General features: G+C 42.2%; 1 protein-coding gene across 11 annotated transcripts in view; it reads right to left on the bottom strand.

The window, feature by feature from the left end:
• Nucleotides 1–15,278, bottom strand: part of RAPGEF2 (Rap guanine nucleotide exchange factor 2) — a 273,080-nt gene extending 257,802 nt beyond the window's left edge. For all 11 annotated transcript variants that reach the window (XM_045163133.1, XM_045163134.1, XM_045163135.1 and 8 more), the window contains exon 1: nucleotides 15,063–15,278. In XM_045163133.1, the coding sequence (XP_045019068.1) occupies nucleotides 15,063–15,131 (69 nt within the window). In that variant the 5' untranslated portion in view covers nucleotides 15,132–15,278. The remainder of the gene's footprint in view (nucleotides 1–15,062) is intronic.
• Nucleotides 15,279–16,685: the final 1,407 nt, after the last annotated feature.

Genomic DNA, 16,685 nt, shown 5'->3' with positions numbered 1-16,685 from the left:
AATGTTTCTACTAGGAGAGAGGAGGTCTGAAACTGAATCCATTGTAATAAGATTTCCATTAACATTTTCTACAAAGTTTCACTGAACACTGGAAAGACTGTTGCAATTTTAGAGACCTTAGTGTCTCTCTCCTAAACCATAATGAAAGCACATCTTCTCAAGAAAGTAATTTCATTTCTAACCCCAGAAGCCTCATTGAAATAGCCTCTTTTCTTTACTCACATCAATATAACTAATTACCATACCCGTACAAGTTATCATCTGTTAATTAATTAAGTTATTTTTGTGATTGCCAAGAAGTAACAGCTACTGAGGACAATTCTGCAGCCACTGTGAAAAGGAAAGATCAACTCAAGCAAGTTTCTGTTTGGGTGCAAGACAGAGAAAGGTAAACAATATAATAAAAAGCAAAGAGTTTTATCTCTGAATCCAATTTAAAGGTTTAGATAGTATGCCTACAATCATTTTTCAAAAGCTAAAGGTAGTAGTACAATCATTCTTGATTGCAAACACAATGGAAATAAAAGCATCTTTGAGTACAACACAGAGTTATTAAGCAGAGCACCCAGCTGGTGCCAACAGGGGCTGGTATATCTGATGGGCTTATTTAATTCAGTTTTGTTTCATTAATGAAAGCCTAATTCAGGAAGAGGATTTTTCTTAAAACTTCTCACCTAACTCTAAATTCCTTGAAAACCGAGAGAAAGACAACACAGTTTCAATAAAGTCAGACTGAAAAACTGATGAATTAACCTATATAAAAATATGTCCTTCCTGGGAGCAAAACTGTATGACTCAGAAAAAAAAAAAAAAACATATTGGGTAAACATCAGCAGATGAACAATAATAACACATATTACACCCAGTGCCTTTAAGACATTTTATGAACTGTTATGTTAATAATGTTACTATATAATAAAATGTCTTTTCTCCTTTCAGATTGTATTTGTAAAGAACACCAGGAGACACTTTATTAGAATGGCTTAAAGTCCCAGTACTCTTTTGGCTACATCTCAAAAGAAGAAAATAATTGAAATTGACAAAATGGCTTTGTTTTTGCTGCATTTAAATATCAGTGCATCTAGTGTTCTTGCCTGGAGAATCCCAGGGACGGGGGAGCCTGGTGGGCTGCCGTCTGTGGGATCACACAGAGTCGGACACGACTGAAGCGACTTAGCAGCAGCAGCAGCAGGCTGGGTTGAGATGCCTCTACTTCACTCCCCTTGGTATAAAGATGTGTGCATGCTCAATCACCATCAGACTCTTTGTGACCTCATGGACTGCAGCCTGCCAGGCTCCTCTGTCCATGGGATTTCCCAGGTAAGAATACTGGAGTGGGTTGCCATGCCCTCCTCCAGGGGATCTTCCCGACTTAGGGATCAAACCCACGACTCCTGCATTGGCAGGCGGATTCTGTACCACTGAGCCACTTGGAAAGCCCCTTGTGTAAACATACCTCTTTGATTACAGACCTGCAATTATAAAAGACATATTAAATCCTTGAGCCCTGAAATCAGTTGGAAGTTCTCAGAAATGGAGTCTGTGAGGCAAAGGACAAATTTCTGTAGAGCCAGACAGTAAGTATTTTAGCCTCTGCAGGCCATACTCAGCCTCTGAAGCATGAAAGCAGCCACAGACAACAGGAAGAATGAGCCTGGCTGGGTCCCAATAAAACTTTATACACAAAACCAGGCTATGGGCTGAATTTGGCCCAAGGGCTAAGTTTACTCAGTCCTGATCTAGGAGATTAAGTTTTCAACAGTGTGCTGGCCCTGTCCCTGTGGCATGGGGAAATTCACCAGCTACTCTTGGTGTTTATTTTCTCAGGAGTCCCAAACTAGATCAGAGATTTGCAGCATTTTTTTTAGTGGTAAGTCTCCCTTTTCTAAAGAAGTTAAAGGTGGAGACTAGGCCAGATTTCCAGGACTCTCCATAGGCCCCTGGAAGCCTCCACATCTGTGGTACAATGATAGTTGATTCTAAGGTTCCACTCAGCGTCAAGAACCAATATTGACAAGTCTGTTTTCCTCAAGGTCCCTTCAGGCATCATCAGGTAAGGGAAGCAGTCTATGGATTACATGCCTTACTCATGCTCCAGAATCACACTATCCCTCCCCATAAAGAAGAACATTATGGGAATTCCCTGGCGGTCGAGGGGTTAGGGCTGTGTACTTTCACTGCTGAGGACCCAGGTCCAATCCCCAGTTGGGGAACTAAGATCCCACCAGTCAGGCAGTGTGACCAAAAAATAAAGATCATTACATGACAAATTAAAAATTACAAAGTACTGGTAGAAAGTAGAAATCAATTAAGTTAAATTCTACTCTATACATGTATTTAATTAAGATGTCTTTTACTACAAATGTGTAAATATTTTACCCAGAGTAAGTGTTAGTACAGGTTACTTTTTTCTACAATTTTATATATAATCAGTAAGTAAAGATCTAAGCAGAGGGTATTTAATCTATTTCTGAAACTGCCCCTTAAGAAGTTAATGTGTGTGTGCTCAGTCACTCTTTGCAACCTCATGCAAGTGTAGCATGCCAGGATCTTCTGGCCATGGGATTTTCCAGGCAAGAATACTAGAGTAGGTTGTTATTTCTTCTACTCCCTATCTTTCAGACCCAGGAATCGAACCGGCACCTCCTGCATTGGCAGGTGGATTCTTTACCAATGCAACATCTGGGAAGCCCAAGGAGTTAATCTATACAAATAGTCATATCTAATAAAATGGATCAAAGCTGAGATCTCTACTTAGTAACACTTTATCAGCAAATCGGTTCTAAATACTAATTTAAGTCTGTCATTACACTACTGTCCCTGACCATAGTCAAAAATCTCAAAGTAATTTTTTAAAAAAGGTACTGCAAAGTAGAACAAAGATGTCACCAGAGCTCAGAGGAAAAATTTATACACTCTGTTAAATAACAATCAAATATAGTGTAAATGAGAGTTCAGTATATCAACACCAAAGTGATTAAACTTATGGGGAGGCAACTGCCTGATACTCAAGAAAAAAACTTTGCTCCACAAAGTTACATGTTTCTATAAAGGAGGGCTTCTGTGTTACAGAAACTGAACTACTGCTCCTATTCAGCTTTTATCCAATTCACTATTAATGTAGAAGTATATAATTACATTTTCCGCTGTATCTCAAATTCTCAGGGAAAAAAAAAATCAAGTCATTAAACAGCATTTATTAGCTCCAGTTCTGTGCTATGGGGTGTGCCAAGACCTGAGTTTTAAAGACGCATAGCAAATTCCAGCCAAGCAATCTCTCCAGTGAGGCCAACAGACACCTTACACATTAATCCATTTTAAATGAAATCAAAGTCTTAACTTATACTCCAGATTCAGGCATATTTTAGACCTTAGCCCCCCTCCCAGAAACAAATAACTTACAAAAAAACACAGACTGTTTTAAAATAACAAATACCCCAGACTCTTTCAAGTAACACTTCTAGCTGTGAGCTTCTGATAGCAAATGGTTTAACTGACCCCACTACACATAAGAGCAGTTTATCTACCTAAATCTTGAATGCTATCATTAAAAGCCCATAACTAAACACATCTACTCTAAAGCAAGACATACTGCATACTTAAAGTTTTAATATCAAAGTCTGTCTTCTCAGACAGTAAAGAATCTGCCTGCAATACAGGAGACCCGGGTTCAATCTCTGGGTCAGCAGGATCCCCTGGAGAAGGGAATGGCAACCCACTCCAATATTCTGGCCTGGAGAATTCCATGGACAGAGGAGTCTTGCTTGTTACAGTCCATGGGGTCACAAAGAGTCAGACACAAGTGAGCGACTAACATTTTCACATGCTTTCACTAGTCTCATATAACATTCAATATGAAGTCACTTTTCTCAAAAACATAAGTTTATAAGTATGAATTCAACAAGTTACAGAAAACTATTTAAACTGCTATCTTTTACAAGTATTTTATATATGATTGCATATTTATAAAATGATGATGATTCAGCTTGTATGAGGAATGACAAATTGAAAACTTAAAAGTCCCAGAAAAATAACAAAGCACTGCTATACACAAAAATATCAGAACACAAAACTGAACACACAAGGAATGAAATAAAATTTTAAGAGTGCAACTGATGCAAAAAGAATGTAGAAAATATAAACCTATGTTTTATTTTAAATCACTACATAAATCAATAGTTCCCACTTAAAAACATACTTAAAATTCACATTTAGTATTTTATTTATATTTATAATGTTAAATTTATATATAATGTTCATACACTGGTATTTTTACCTCTATTTTCAAATAAGAGACTGTGCTTCAGAAAATTAATAGTCATACATCTAATAACTAAACTAAAAAGTTAAATATATCTATGTGACTCCAAAACCGTAATTACAGTAATGTAGCTCTATATGTTACTGTAAGACCTCTGGAAGTAAGACTTTCAAAGAGGTCTCCTGAGAATCACTCTGTAAACTTTTTACAATCATCCATTTCCTACACAAAGTAAGTTGGACAAATACTATCAGCTCATAGCGCTCATTCATCTTAACCTCCTTCTTTCCTGCCTTTCTGCAATATACAGGCTTAAGTGCAAAATATATTTTCAGCCTCCTTTGCAACTAGGAGTAGCCATGTGACCCAGCTCTGATCAATGACAAACACCTGGAGAGGACGTCCCTTCAAAAGAACAAACTCTTATCAACAAAAGAGCTAAGAGTTTCAACCTCCTCCCATCTCTCCTGCTTGGGATGCAGCCATCATCTTGGGACTTTGAAACCTAAAATCACTTGCTAAGTAGCATGAGCTAGTTGCCTTGATGAAATCTTAGAGCTTCTCCATCAGGCCTGAACTGCCTAACTTGAGATTTCTTATTTTGTGAGAAAGATAAGCCCATCACCAGGCCTCCGTGTGTGTGGTTTCTGATAACCTGCAGACTAATGCAATGCCAACACAATCTAAGCCATGAATCAATTCTATCAATTAGATTTATGTTATGATCACTTCAGTGAGTTAACTGTAAGATACATGAATGATGAAAAAGTATCTAAGGGAAAAATAAACACCAACAACTGAAAAATAATAATATGGGAGGGGAGTTTGAGGGAGAATGGATACATGTGTATGAATGACTGAGTCTCTTCGCTGTCCACCTGCAAGTATCACAACATTGTGAATAGGCTGTACTCCAATATGCAATAAAACATTTTAAAATATAACAAATGTTAAGCACTCAAGTCAGAGACTGTTAAAAAAAAAACTAAAAATACACGAACATACTTAATCTATACAATCTATACAATTATACAAGGCTGGTAATATGAGTTGCTCAGTCAGGTCTGACTCTTTGTGAACCCATGGACTATGAACCAGCAGGCTCCTCTGCCCATGGAATTTTCCAGGCAAGAATACTGGAATGGGTTACCATTTTCTAATCTAGGGGATCTTCTCAACCTAAGGATCAAACCCACATCTCTTGTGTCTCCTGCTTTGGCAGGCTACTTACCACTAGCACCACCTGGGAAGCCCCATACTCACCGGTGGCAAAATTTTAACAATCCTTGACAAAAACAGAATATGGTGAAACAGAGCTCAATTTATTCTGAGATTATAACCTTTCTGTCTTTATGATATTAGAATGTCCTTTCTTTTATGAAATGAGAATAGTGGAGAGCGAGTTTAAATTCACTTTAACAAGCTTATTTCTCAAAATAAATAGATGACAAATCAATATCAGAAGCCCAGAGTTTTATGATTTTTAAAAAGTCCTTGAAATCCAAAAGCCTGAGACCCCATGAAGTTAAGTTACCTCCACAGGACCACAAAGCTGTCTGTGGTCTGGATATCAAAGTTCAGGATCATAGCCACCAGGTTAGATGAAGGGAATTTACTCAATAAACTCAAAATAACTATACTGTGAATGCACTTCAAGATACAAATGTGCAACTACACAGGAAAGCAGCCATCTCACCAAATGTCAAGTCGGAACAAGGACTTTTAAAGTGAAATGATTTTACCATGCTGACCCCCACAGAGCTTCTTCTAACTGATGTAGATTTAAACCATACCAGAGAAAATGGAATCAAGATAGGAATTCTCACCCATTCCAATTTAAATCTCAGATGACTTTAGGTTTGGAGAGTCACATCTGGGATTGAAGAACTTGTGGGTCTTGGGATACACTGTCTGCCTCTGAGAGAAGTCTGTGGTTTCCCAAATGAAGGAGCAGGGCAGTGCTTGATAATGCCAGCCCCTAAAGCTCGCCCCTCAGTTTATTCCAGTCCCACAAAAGTAAGGGAATCTGACACCAATGAAGACTGAAATGCAAACAAAGTCTTCTTCACCTCTATTCTTGGCATTTCAATCTTTTTTTTAACTCGTGAGTTTTTAAAACTCAGCTCTAGTTGTTTGGAAATGTATAAATTTGATCAAGCACTTTCTTAATACAGTAACTAATTTAACTTAGCTGGACATTTCTAACAATTTTACCAAAAATTTTCTCATTTTGAGTGTGGAGCTTGCAAGACTGCATAATGTCACTTACAGAAGAAATCAGAAACTTTACTGCCTTGAAGACTTCAAATACTTAACTTACATACAGAACAACTGGACAAATGTTAAATAGGGCTAGTTAACATCTATATATTTTCACTATTTTTTACTTTATTAATGTAAGATTTTAGTTACTTCACAGGCTGGCCAGCTCTTCTTTTTTCAGTTGTACCCTCAAATGCAGTTACTGAAAACATCAAACAAAAAAATCCTATTGAAATATAGAAAACAAATGGCTTTATCTTTGTAATTGAAAATAGTAAATATCTCCCAGCTGATAATTTATTTGTAGTTATCTCAAATGTTAGCACCTATATTTTTTAATCCAATCTTCCTGCACTAGTTTCAGTTACAGAAAAAAATACATAGTATACAAAAACAGCGTGTATTCTCCAATATTTACCACAAGAAAGAAAGGTAGGTGGCTGGCAGAGGAGGGGAGGTTGTAACACAAATACAAAGGCATTATATTATAATGCCTTTGTGTTTCAATTTTCCATTTATATATATACATAAAATATATATATATATGGAAAAAAGATTTGTATTTCTGTCTTGAACTGATTTTAATGAAACGCTGCACATGCAGCTCAGAGGTCTCATCAGCTCCAGTTGTAATAGGGCCTCTGACCTGCCTCTTCAACACCCACTGCCACCCTTCCCCTCCCTTCCACCTCCTCACTCCTACCAAAAGTAACAATTGAAAGACTTTAAGTTCACAGGAGAAGAAAGAGAGGGGGATGCTACAAACTTGATTTCACCTCAACTGACTTCCTTAAACTACTACCACAGCGTCTTTTCTACTTGCTTCATGCGCAAGGAACATTTTATCTCCTGCGCATTTTTTTTCATATACCAAATATTCTAATTCACTTACATTTGGGATTTTGAAACCTTCACAACTGGTAAAATACACTGCATTTTTATGGGAATATCTACAAAATTTAGGGGAAAAGGTGAATAAATTTTAGCTCTTCTTGTCCATTTATTGCAAGCTTGGATATGTGTGTGTATGTGTAATTTCCTCTAATATATTGATTCAGCCATGTCACTAATGGCCTAATGTACGCAAAATATTTAGCTAAAAGGTACTGAGCTCTTCATTAAGATTAACTCAGGAAAAAAGATTATTATTTTTAAATATCTTAATTTGGTGGCCTCTTGTCAGAGTCACAACAACCCCAAAAGCTGGTTGTTGGTTTTCTTTCACTTTTAATTTTGACACAGCTTTACACTAAAAGAAGTTGTTTTTTTATAAAAGGTAGTTCAGAGATCCTATACACTCTTCATCCAGCCTGCCACAGTAAAACTATCGATTCAAATGTCACCGGTTGTCCCAGTGTTTACTTTCTGGTCCGAGACCTCACCCAGAATCCCAGAGTTCATTTGGTTATAATGCTTCCTTGGTCTCCTTCAATCTGTGGCTCTTCTTCAGCACTTCATCCTTGAACACACTTCTGGGTACTGGCCATCTCGTGTGTGTAGTTGCTAAGTCGTGTCCGACTCTTGTGACCCCAGGGACTGTATAGTCTGCCAGGCTTCCCTGTCCATCGGATTCTCCAGGCAAGAATACTAGAGTGGGTTGCCATTTCCTCCTCCAGGTTGTCTTGTAGAACATCCTAAAATTTGAATTTGCCTAGTGTTTTATGACACTCAAATTGAAGGGCTTTTTAGTAAGAACACCACTTCAGATGTGCCCTTCTTGGTGCATCATGTCGACACATCTTGTGATATAACTTTGATCACCTAGTCAATTTGGTATCTGCTAATTTTCTTCACTTTAAAAGTACTGATTTCCCCTTTGTAATCAATTAATTGATCTTGTGGGGAAGACACTTTGAGACTAAGCAAATATTCTGATATCCGATGTATATATATTTGTCATCATACTCTCACCCACTAGTTCTGGCATCTGATTCTTGTTTGCAACCATTATTACTGTAAGGTTTGCCTACCAGTGCTTTTCCACTTCTATCATACCTTCTACTTTTTGGGGGGGCAGGGGGGGGAAATCCTACTGTAACAAGAGCTGTCTCTTCTCCCCTATTTATTTATTTAATATTTACTTATGTTGGCATGAGTTCATGGATATTTTTCCCCCTAGAGGTATAATTCCATATTTGGTTGTTCAAATTGTCCCCCTGGAACTCCTTTGTATAAATACATCCATCAGACTTCCTTCTGAATTGTAAAACACCACTTTGGTTGAGGAAAACCAGGTAATTTCTTTTCATGACATACTAGATGGTAAGACTACCTTTACACTTACATTATATACACAGAAAAAAATGTTTTTATGGAAAAAAAAACTATATATATTGAAATATCCCAAATGTGTTGTACTCTCACAACTCTTGCTCATCCAAGATCTAATGATCTTCGGTCTTTATTTTATACCTATGTTTATTAACAATTTCTCACTGTTACTGTTTTAAATCCACCTTACCTTGTGCTGTCCCCATCCCCAAATACTTTTGGTATCTCAAGAACACAGCCCAAACCACTCAGAGATGATAGTAACTAAACTCATTTTGGCCAAAAGGTAACAAGTCTTAATTATGCTAACTGAAAAATAGCCAATCCAAAAAGTCAATCTGTGTATGATTCCATTTACATGACAGTCTTGAAATGACAAAATTATAGCAATGGAGAAGAGATTAGTCCTTGCCAGAGGTAGTGCTGGCGTGATCGTGCCTATAAAAAGGCAACGAGAGGAATTCTTGTGGTAATGGAATCCCTCTGCACCTAGGCTTTATCATTGTCAGTAACCTTGTTGTGATATTCCACTATAGTTTTGTAAGATATTTGTAATGGGGAAAACATTACAAACGTTTTTGTAATAAGATCTCTGCATTATCTCTTATAACTGCATGTGAATCTACAATTATCTCAAACTAAAAACAAAAATTATTTTTTAAAAAGAATGAGTTTCAACTCTAGCATGAATACTCAGGAGAGATCAGAATCACCATCGTGCATCCCTTCAGTTCCACTGATTGCTAACTGGCTTCTAAGAAAGTTACTATCAGCCCTCCCCAGAATAAACCACCAACGGTTAATTCTTCTTCAGGGTCTCTTCTGATTAGCTTTTACATGAACACACACCACAAGCTAGAGAACAGAAAGCTGCCAAGGGCCAGAAAGTATTGGTTGGTCAACTGAACTTCCAGCAGTTACAGGATCAAAATGAGTTCTGATTGCAGTTTATCTAGCTCTTATTAAATATCTGAGAAATTCTAAACCTCTAGAAAACTGTTACCAGGAGAGGGAACAGCTCATATAATACCAATATCATGGAACTATCACGGGGATCCACACTTCCATATCTCGTTACACAAGTCTAGACCAAAGTTCTTTGAGGGAATTATAATTCCTTTTCATTACCTATAAAGCTTACAAAACAAAGCTAAAAAAAACAACCAATTTTTTCAAAAGAGTCAAGAAGGCAGTCTTTCTGTTTTTTGAAAAGGTTACTGTATCTTTATTTCAAATAATTCATTTACGTCGGAAGCAAATGCTGCTATTACTTTATGTAATACGACTTTATATGACTTAAATTTCAAACATCAAAGGCAGACCTTACTGTGTTTATTTAACTCCCCCCCCACCCCCGCCCCCAAATCTACCTGGATGAAGTTTTCTCAGGCCAACAGAAAATTAAGAGGAAAAAAAAAAAAAGAACAGACTTATGGTTTCAAACAGGAGGGAACTGGGGGAATGGATTTGGCATTTGGGGTTAGCAAATGCAAACCATTATATATAGAATGGATAAACAAGGTCCTGCAAAGCACAAAACTATATTCAATATCCTGTGATAAATCATAATGGAAAAGAATGTTTTAAAGATCTTATAGGGACTTCCCTGGTGGCCCAGTGGTTAAGAATCCTCCTGCCAAGGACATGGGTTCCATCCCTGGTCCAGGGAGATCCCACATGCCAAGGAGCAACTAAACCTGTGCACCACAACTACTAAACCTGAGTGCTGCAACCACTGAAGCACACGCACCCATACAGCGCGTGCTCCACAAAAGCAGCAGCCGCCACAGTGAGAAGCCCAAGCACTGCAACCAGAGAAAGCCTATGCAGCAAAGACCCAGTGCTGCCAAAAAATATAGTTATATATATATTGAACTGAATCACTTTGTTGTACAGCAGAAATGACCACTGTAGGGCAACTATTCTTCAATTATTTAAAAAAAAAAAAACCTTGGTGAGTTTTCATACGTAAAATTATAGTGTTAAGAGGTTTTAGCTGGGTTTGTTTTTTTATTTTACATCCTTTCTTGAGAGGAAGAAAACTGCACCAAGTTGGCAACCAGGAAGTCCTCTTCATTTTTTCTTTTTAATTTGGGGTGGAGGGGGGTGGGGTTGAGTGTCTGTGAAAATCCCAGGGTCTGGGAAGGACTATATTAAACCAGCCTCCACACAGCACTGCAGTTAGATTCATTTTGAATCTCAGCCAAGCCATGCAAAGCTAATTATGGAACTGTTAATTACTAAATGTTTAAAAGGTTATTTGAAGGCAACTAAGTTTCCACCAATAATGCATAAGAATGTTAATAATTTTTACCACAAACTTAAGTCTTCACTTGTTTAGAGCCACATGCTAATACAGTCTGAAATCAGCTTTTCAGTAATAAATGTGCATTTTTTTAACCTCCAAATTCAAATATCATTGCTATGAGAGCTAAATGCTTGTACCCAAACAGGCATTACTTTATGAGACATGCTTTTCAAAATTGCACCCAGATCATTTAGTTGTGTTTTTGAACAAAAACTACTTAAGACAAATTATTTATTACTAGAGCCCCAAAACGAGCCAAAATATAATCAAAGTATAAGTTGTCAGATGAAAATATAAGACTGCTAATAAACAATGATAAAAAGAAATGGAAATTTTTATGTGTCAATAGACAATTCTTCCACTAGATGTGAAAGTTAAACATCCACCAGAGAAACTCTTTTTGTGCAGATTCGCACAGTTTAAAGTTCCCCGTGCTAAAGCCACTTTTTCAACCCTCTCGTTAACACTCAAGAGGTATTCTACCAAGCGACTTTTGCAAAGAATAGTCTTGCACTGTTATGAGCTCTCTGATGACAAATTCATGAATTTGCAACTAAATCAAAAGGTGTAATAGCCACACACTCGCCCTCAAAAATCAGTGAAGAACAAAGTAATATTATTAACTAGGAAGAGGCGAGGTAGGAGCTGTTTTTTAAAATACAAAATACAAACCATTTTAAAACACAAATATTTTAAAAAGTAACTTTTACAAGTAGCTAAAAACACATATTAAATCTTTAAAGCAGAAAAAACAACTCTGCAATAGATGTTTCACCTGAAAGACTAAAAACAGGCATTTAAACACCCTACCTAAGCAATCTGAAAGGGTCTGAACTCAGTAAGTTAATAAAATGGTTTGGAAAACTCATTTTATTGTTTAAAGCCTTGGGGGCGTAGCTGTTTGTAATTTATTTACATCTTTTACTTCACTAAATTGCTTAGGTGACCAAGCTTCCCACTTAAGTGATTAAAGACATAAACCCAAATAGTTTAATAAAGCAATTACTTAAGAGTCCTTTTTTTCAACAAGAGGTGCACTGAAAAATATCAATAGAACGTGCAGTGTTCCTTATTTTCAAGGAGGTTTGTTAGTGAGAATACAGTGCCCCATTGACTACAACTTAGCCATTTTCCAGACACACAATACTGGATACATACTGGATTAAAGATAGCTTTTTTTTCCTCCTCCCAGAATATCAGGAGAAATAGTGACAGCCCCTTAAATCTGAATGTGCAACATCTGGCTAAAAATTCAGGTGACAATTTTGCTTGCTTCTCCTTACCATCCCCCCTCTAGTGAAGTGCCTAAATAAATGGGGAAAATGGATTCCATTTCCCAGGTGGCTATGAAAAGCTTCCTAATTTCATAGTAATTTTCAAAGTCCCTGTGTCTGCATTGAGGTTCTCCCTGCCCCCAAAACCTCTTTAACTTCTTAGCGAACTTTTTAGGTTATACAAGTGACAGCATGATTACTTCTAGGCAACTGAAGACGTACAAAAGTATGTCTTCTCGGGTTTTAGGAGACTGGGTTGGCGGGATTAAAAAAAAAAATGAATGTAACAAAACATATATATATATATATATGTTTTTTTCCTCTTTTTTCTTAAAGCGCCTTTCTTTTGCTTGTCGTAAGAATAATACAAACTCCTCATAAATCTATCCTGAGAAACAGAAGGAAGCACAACATCAAAACTTTCCTGATTCACGTGTGTCTGTTCATAGGTTTAATAACTTTGCTTTTATATTACAAAATACTAACTCTCAAGTAGTCATGAGAAAAGAGTGCAGGAAAACTTCCAGTCCTCGCATTCACAAAGCACTCAACAGAAAAGGCACCTGATACCAAAGTTGGTTTTTGGTTTTTTTTTTTTACTTCTGAGTAAATTTCAAACTTTTAGAAGAAAAGTAATTCTTTTTAACGAGCCAGGTAAAGATGGGAAGCAGTCACTTTACCAACTACCCTCTCTTTAAAATGATAAACATGGAGGTTTGCATTGAGCATTAAAATGAATAGGGTGGACACTCATGAAAGTTCAAAATGTTTGGTAAGTTTCTTTAGGGTGACTTGTTCTGTGAAGGTGTGTGTGGAGGGGCGGGGGGGGAGGGAGATAAATATGCTGCTTTCAGGCTGTCAGTGAAGTTTGCACATTGTTGGTGTCAGTAGCAACTGGCCCACTTCTGACTCAGGCCAAGTTCTATGTTGGTCGGTGTTCACTCTGTTCTCCACAGCTGGCATGGAAACAGGAAAGTTTAACAGTTCATTTCTTTGGCACAATCCACGCACTGTCACAGTGGACATTCTGCCTCTTTCAGCCTTGTTTGGTGACCGACTACCCACCCCACCCCCCCCACCTGATAGTAGGTATTGAGTCATTGCTATTCTAATCAACCAACCAAACACACCACTTCCCTCTCTCTAATTTCCACCCAAGGCCTCTGACATCATTTTCTGACCACCTTACTGAGTTCTAATATTCTCAGCATGTGTGATTTCACTTGGCACCTCAAACACTGAAAGGCATTGAAACACTTCACTGAAATTAGCTTTTCCATCATACTGTGGCTGAGAACCTACAGTTTCAGATGCAGAAGACTGAGTGATTGCCAACCACAAAACAAACAGTAGGTGGAAAAGGCACAGGAGAGGCAGTGCGACAGGACCTGAGCAGCACAGTCCTTGTTTTTGGTAAAGTAATCCTTCAGAACGGGAACTTTCCGGTGACAGTGTGAACTGAATTTTCCTTGTAAAATTTACCACCCATCTTCCACGTTTGGTAAATACGCGTACTCTAGCTACACTCCCCAGATGTGACGGCTGCCTCAGAAAAAAAATGAAAAACGGTACCAGGTGCCATTCCTGGGCCTTGCCCAAAGGCAGCCGGTGGAAGAGTCTATTTTATCCTCTTCTCCCCGCATTAAATAACAACCGTCAACGGCAGAGGAGAGCATTTGGATGTGAACAGATGGCATCCAACACCTAACAAGCGAAGCCACTCTTTCAAGCACTAGATCCTAAATATCTGATGGTCCCAAGGATCAGGAGGGCTTATTTGTCTTAAGAAGGTTGGCAGCAGGATCCCCTGGAGTCACCATCCCAACGCATGCGTCATTATCCAGTCAGCAACTACAAGCAAAAAAAAAATCAAACCACCACATTTTTATAAATTTCCCCCTTTCTAGTCCAACTAGAGACGACCAGATTCAACACCATCACCAATTCCTCCACTTAAAGCCAGAGAAAAATAAGCCTGAAGGTAAACGAAATGTATAAAGGTTAACAAACTTACCTAATTTTGACAAGGTTGTGCAACACCAGAAGAATCCGCAGGGTGCCCTTCCCGGGGGCGGCGGGGTGGGGGATTAGTATTTGAACATGCCTGATCTGCAGTTCTGTCTGCAATTGAAGCTACAAGCAGTAACCTAGCTATCCAACTTTCTTCCTCCCTTCCTTGGAAAGCGGCATCATTTTTCCCACCCAAAAAAGCAAAACAGTAAATATACAAACATCTCAAACGTTTCACTTTAGAAGGCCACGGCGGATTTGTCTTTCACAGAGCCCTGTAAGTTTCCTCAACACCTCTGCAAACACCCAAGAACTCGGAAGGCAGAAGGGGCCATAGGCTCGCGGAGGAAGGGAGCACTGCGGCCGGTGGGACAAGAGGGACGGCCGAGGGGAGGTCACCCCGCTGACTCGCAGGCCCAGCGCGCGGCTGGGAAGCCGGGACGCTCGGGAAAGACCTCTATGTCCCGCCGGACAATCGCGGGGGCAGGACAGTACCGAGAGGACAGCGAAAAGAAGAAGACCCAAGAGAGGGGAAAATAATGCCAGGAGGACCCGGTGAAGGCTTGGAGATGGGAAGCCACTGGAAGTTGGGGACCTGATGGGAGGCGCGGGTGCGCGGGGCAAACGGCGTCGGGAGGGGTGGGGGCTGGGAGGGCGCAGCCCACGCGGGTCTCACCTGGGGGGTCCTTTCGGCCGGGTTCTTCATCACCGCCTGGCGGAAGCTGTTATCCACGTAGGACGCCATCTCCCCCCGCGGCCCGGGCCGGGGCCGCTCCGCGCCCTCGGCCGCCTCCTCCCGGCCCAGCGCCGCCGCCGCTGCCGCCGCCTCCGCCCTGCGCGCTCCGCCCGCCCGCCTCGGGCCAACCAGCCAAACCGCGGCGGCGGCGGCCGGGCGGCGGGGCCCGGGCGCGCGGCGGGGCGGGGGGCGTGAGGCCCGAGGGTCCCCTAGGCGCCCGGCAGCCGGGAGCTCCTGCTTCCTCCGCCTCCTCCGCTTCCTCTGCGCCGCGCGGTCGGGAAGGCTCCCTCTGGGCCCTGGATCGACACGCCTCCCCGGCTCCTCTCGGGGACGGCGGCGGCTCCTCCCGGCCCTCTTGGGCCTGAGTTATTTTTAGGGAGTTCGAGCCGCGGTGAGGGGGGAGGCTGGGGCGCGCGGGCCTCCTGCTCCTCCGGGCGCAGGGCCGCCCCCTCCTCTGGGGGTCTCCGGAAAGCACTCCGGCACCGCGGCCGCCGTCTGAGGACTGGCTCAAGTCTGGGCGCTCCGGAGCTGAATCTCCTCGGTCTCCGTCTCCGCCGCGCCGGAGCTCTGTCTACTGAGCTCCGCCGAGCCCCCCGACTGCTGCTGCATCCCCTCGGGCCGCCCCGCCGCCGCCGCCGCCGCCCCGGCAGCCGCCGTGCGCTCCGCCGCCGCCGCCTCCCCCCATCAGCGCGCGCGGAGCGGCCAGAGCGCCCCCGGCTGCGCCCTCGGCCGCCTGACTCTCGACAACTTTGTTCCCGGTCTGAGGGCGCGCAGGGAAGGGGCCGTGGGCAGCCGGGTCCGGACTCCCGGCGGCGAGCGTCGCACACAGCCCCCCGGAGAGTGTTTGGGAAGCGGCGACTCCCCTCCTCTTCCCCGCCTCTTCCTCCTCCTGCGCCTCCGCGCCGCCCCGCCGTTCCTTAGGGAGGAAGAGGCCTCCGGGGCCGGTCGCTTTGTGCTGCAACCATGGTGAAGAGTGAGTGACGGGTCTGCGGCCAGTGGGCTCGCGCCGCGTCGGCGGGGGCCGGGCGTCCTGCGCCCGGGCCCGCCCCCGGGCCCCCAGCCGGTAGGCCCGCCGGCCGCGCCCTCGCTGGTGAGAGGCACCTTCGGCGGCCCAGGTGAGCCGGGCGGCCCGGCGGCCCAGGATGGCAGCGCCCTGGCGGGGCTGGCGGGGTCCCCAATCCACCTGGCCTCGGGGAGGCGACGAGTCTTAGCGGCAGGGCGGAAGGCGCAGACTCCCCTCTCCCCTCTCCCCACTCCCCACCCTTCCCCGGCTTACGCCGCGCCCCCTACCCACATCCCACTCAGAATCCCGGGGGATCTGCAGCGTCCCCTCGCCTCTCCATACTCCCCCTGCCGCCAGGTCTCGGCCGCCGGGGCTGAAAGTTGACCTGGAACAGAAGTCCGGCCACAGCTTGGGCCGCCCTGGGCAGTCGTTTTGAACCCAGGGGTTGGGCTCCGAGTCGCTGCAGAGGCAATCGGTCCTCTAGGGGTTTATTAGGTGTATTTGTGACTTGCTTCACGGAAAGCGTTCCCTCCTGCCTCAGTGTTCAGCAGGCGCCTGAC

This window comes from Bubalus bubalis, chromosome 17 (genome assembly GCF_019923935.1).
Source record: "Bubalus bubalis isolate 160015118507 breed Murrah chromosome 17, NDDB_SH_1, whole genome shotgun sequence".
In the NCBI taxonomy this organism is placed as follows: domain Eukaryota; kingdom Metazoa; phylum Chordata; class Mammalia; order Artiodactyla; family Bovidae; genus Bubalus; species Bubalus bubalis.
This window is presented reverse-complemented; position numbering and strand designations above follow the sequence as displayed.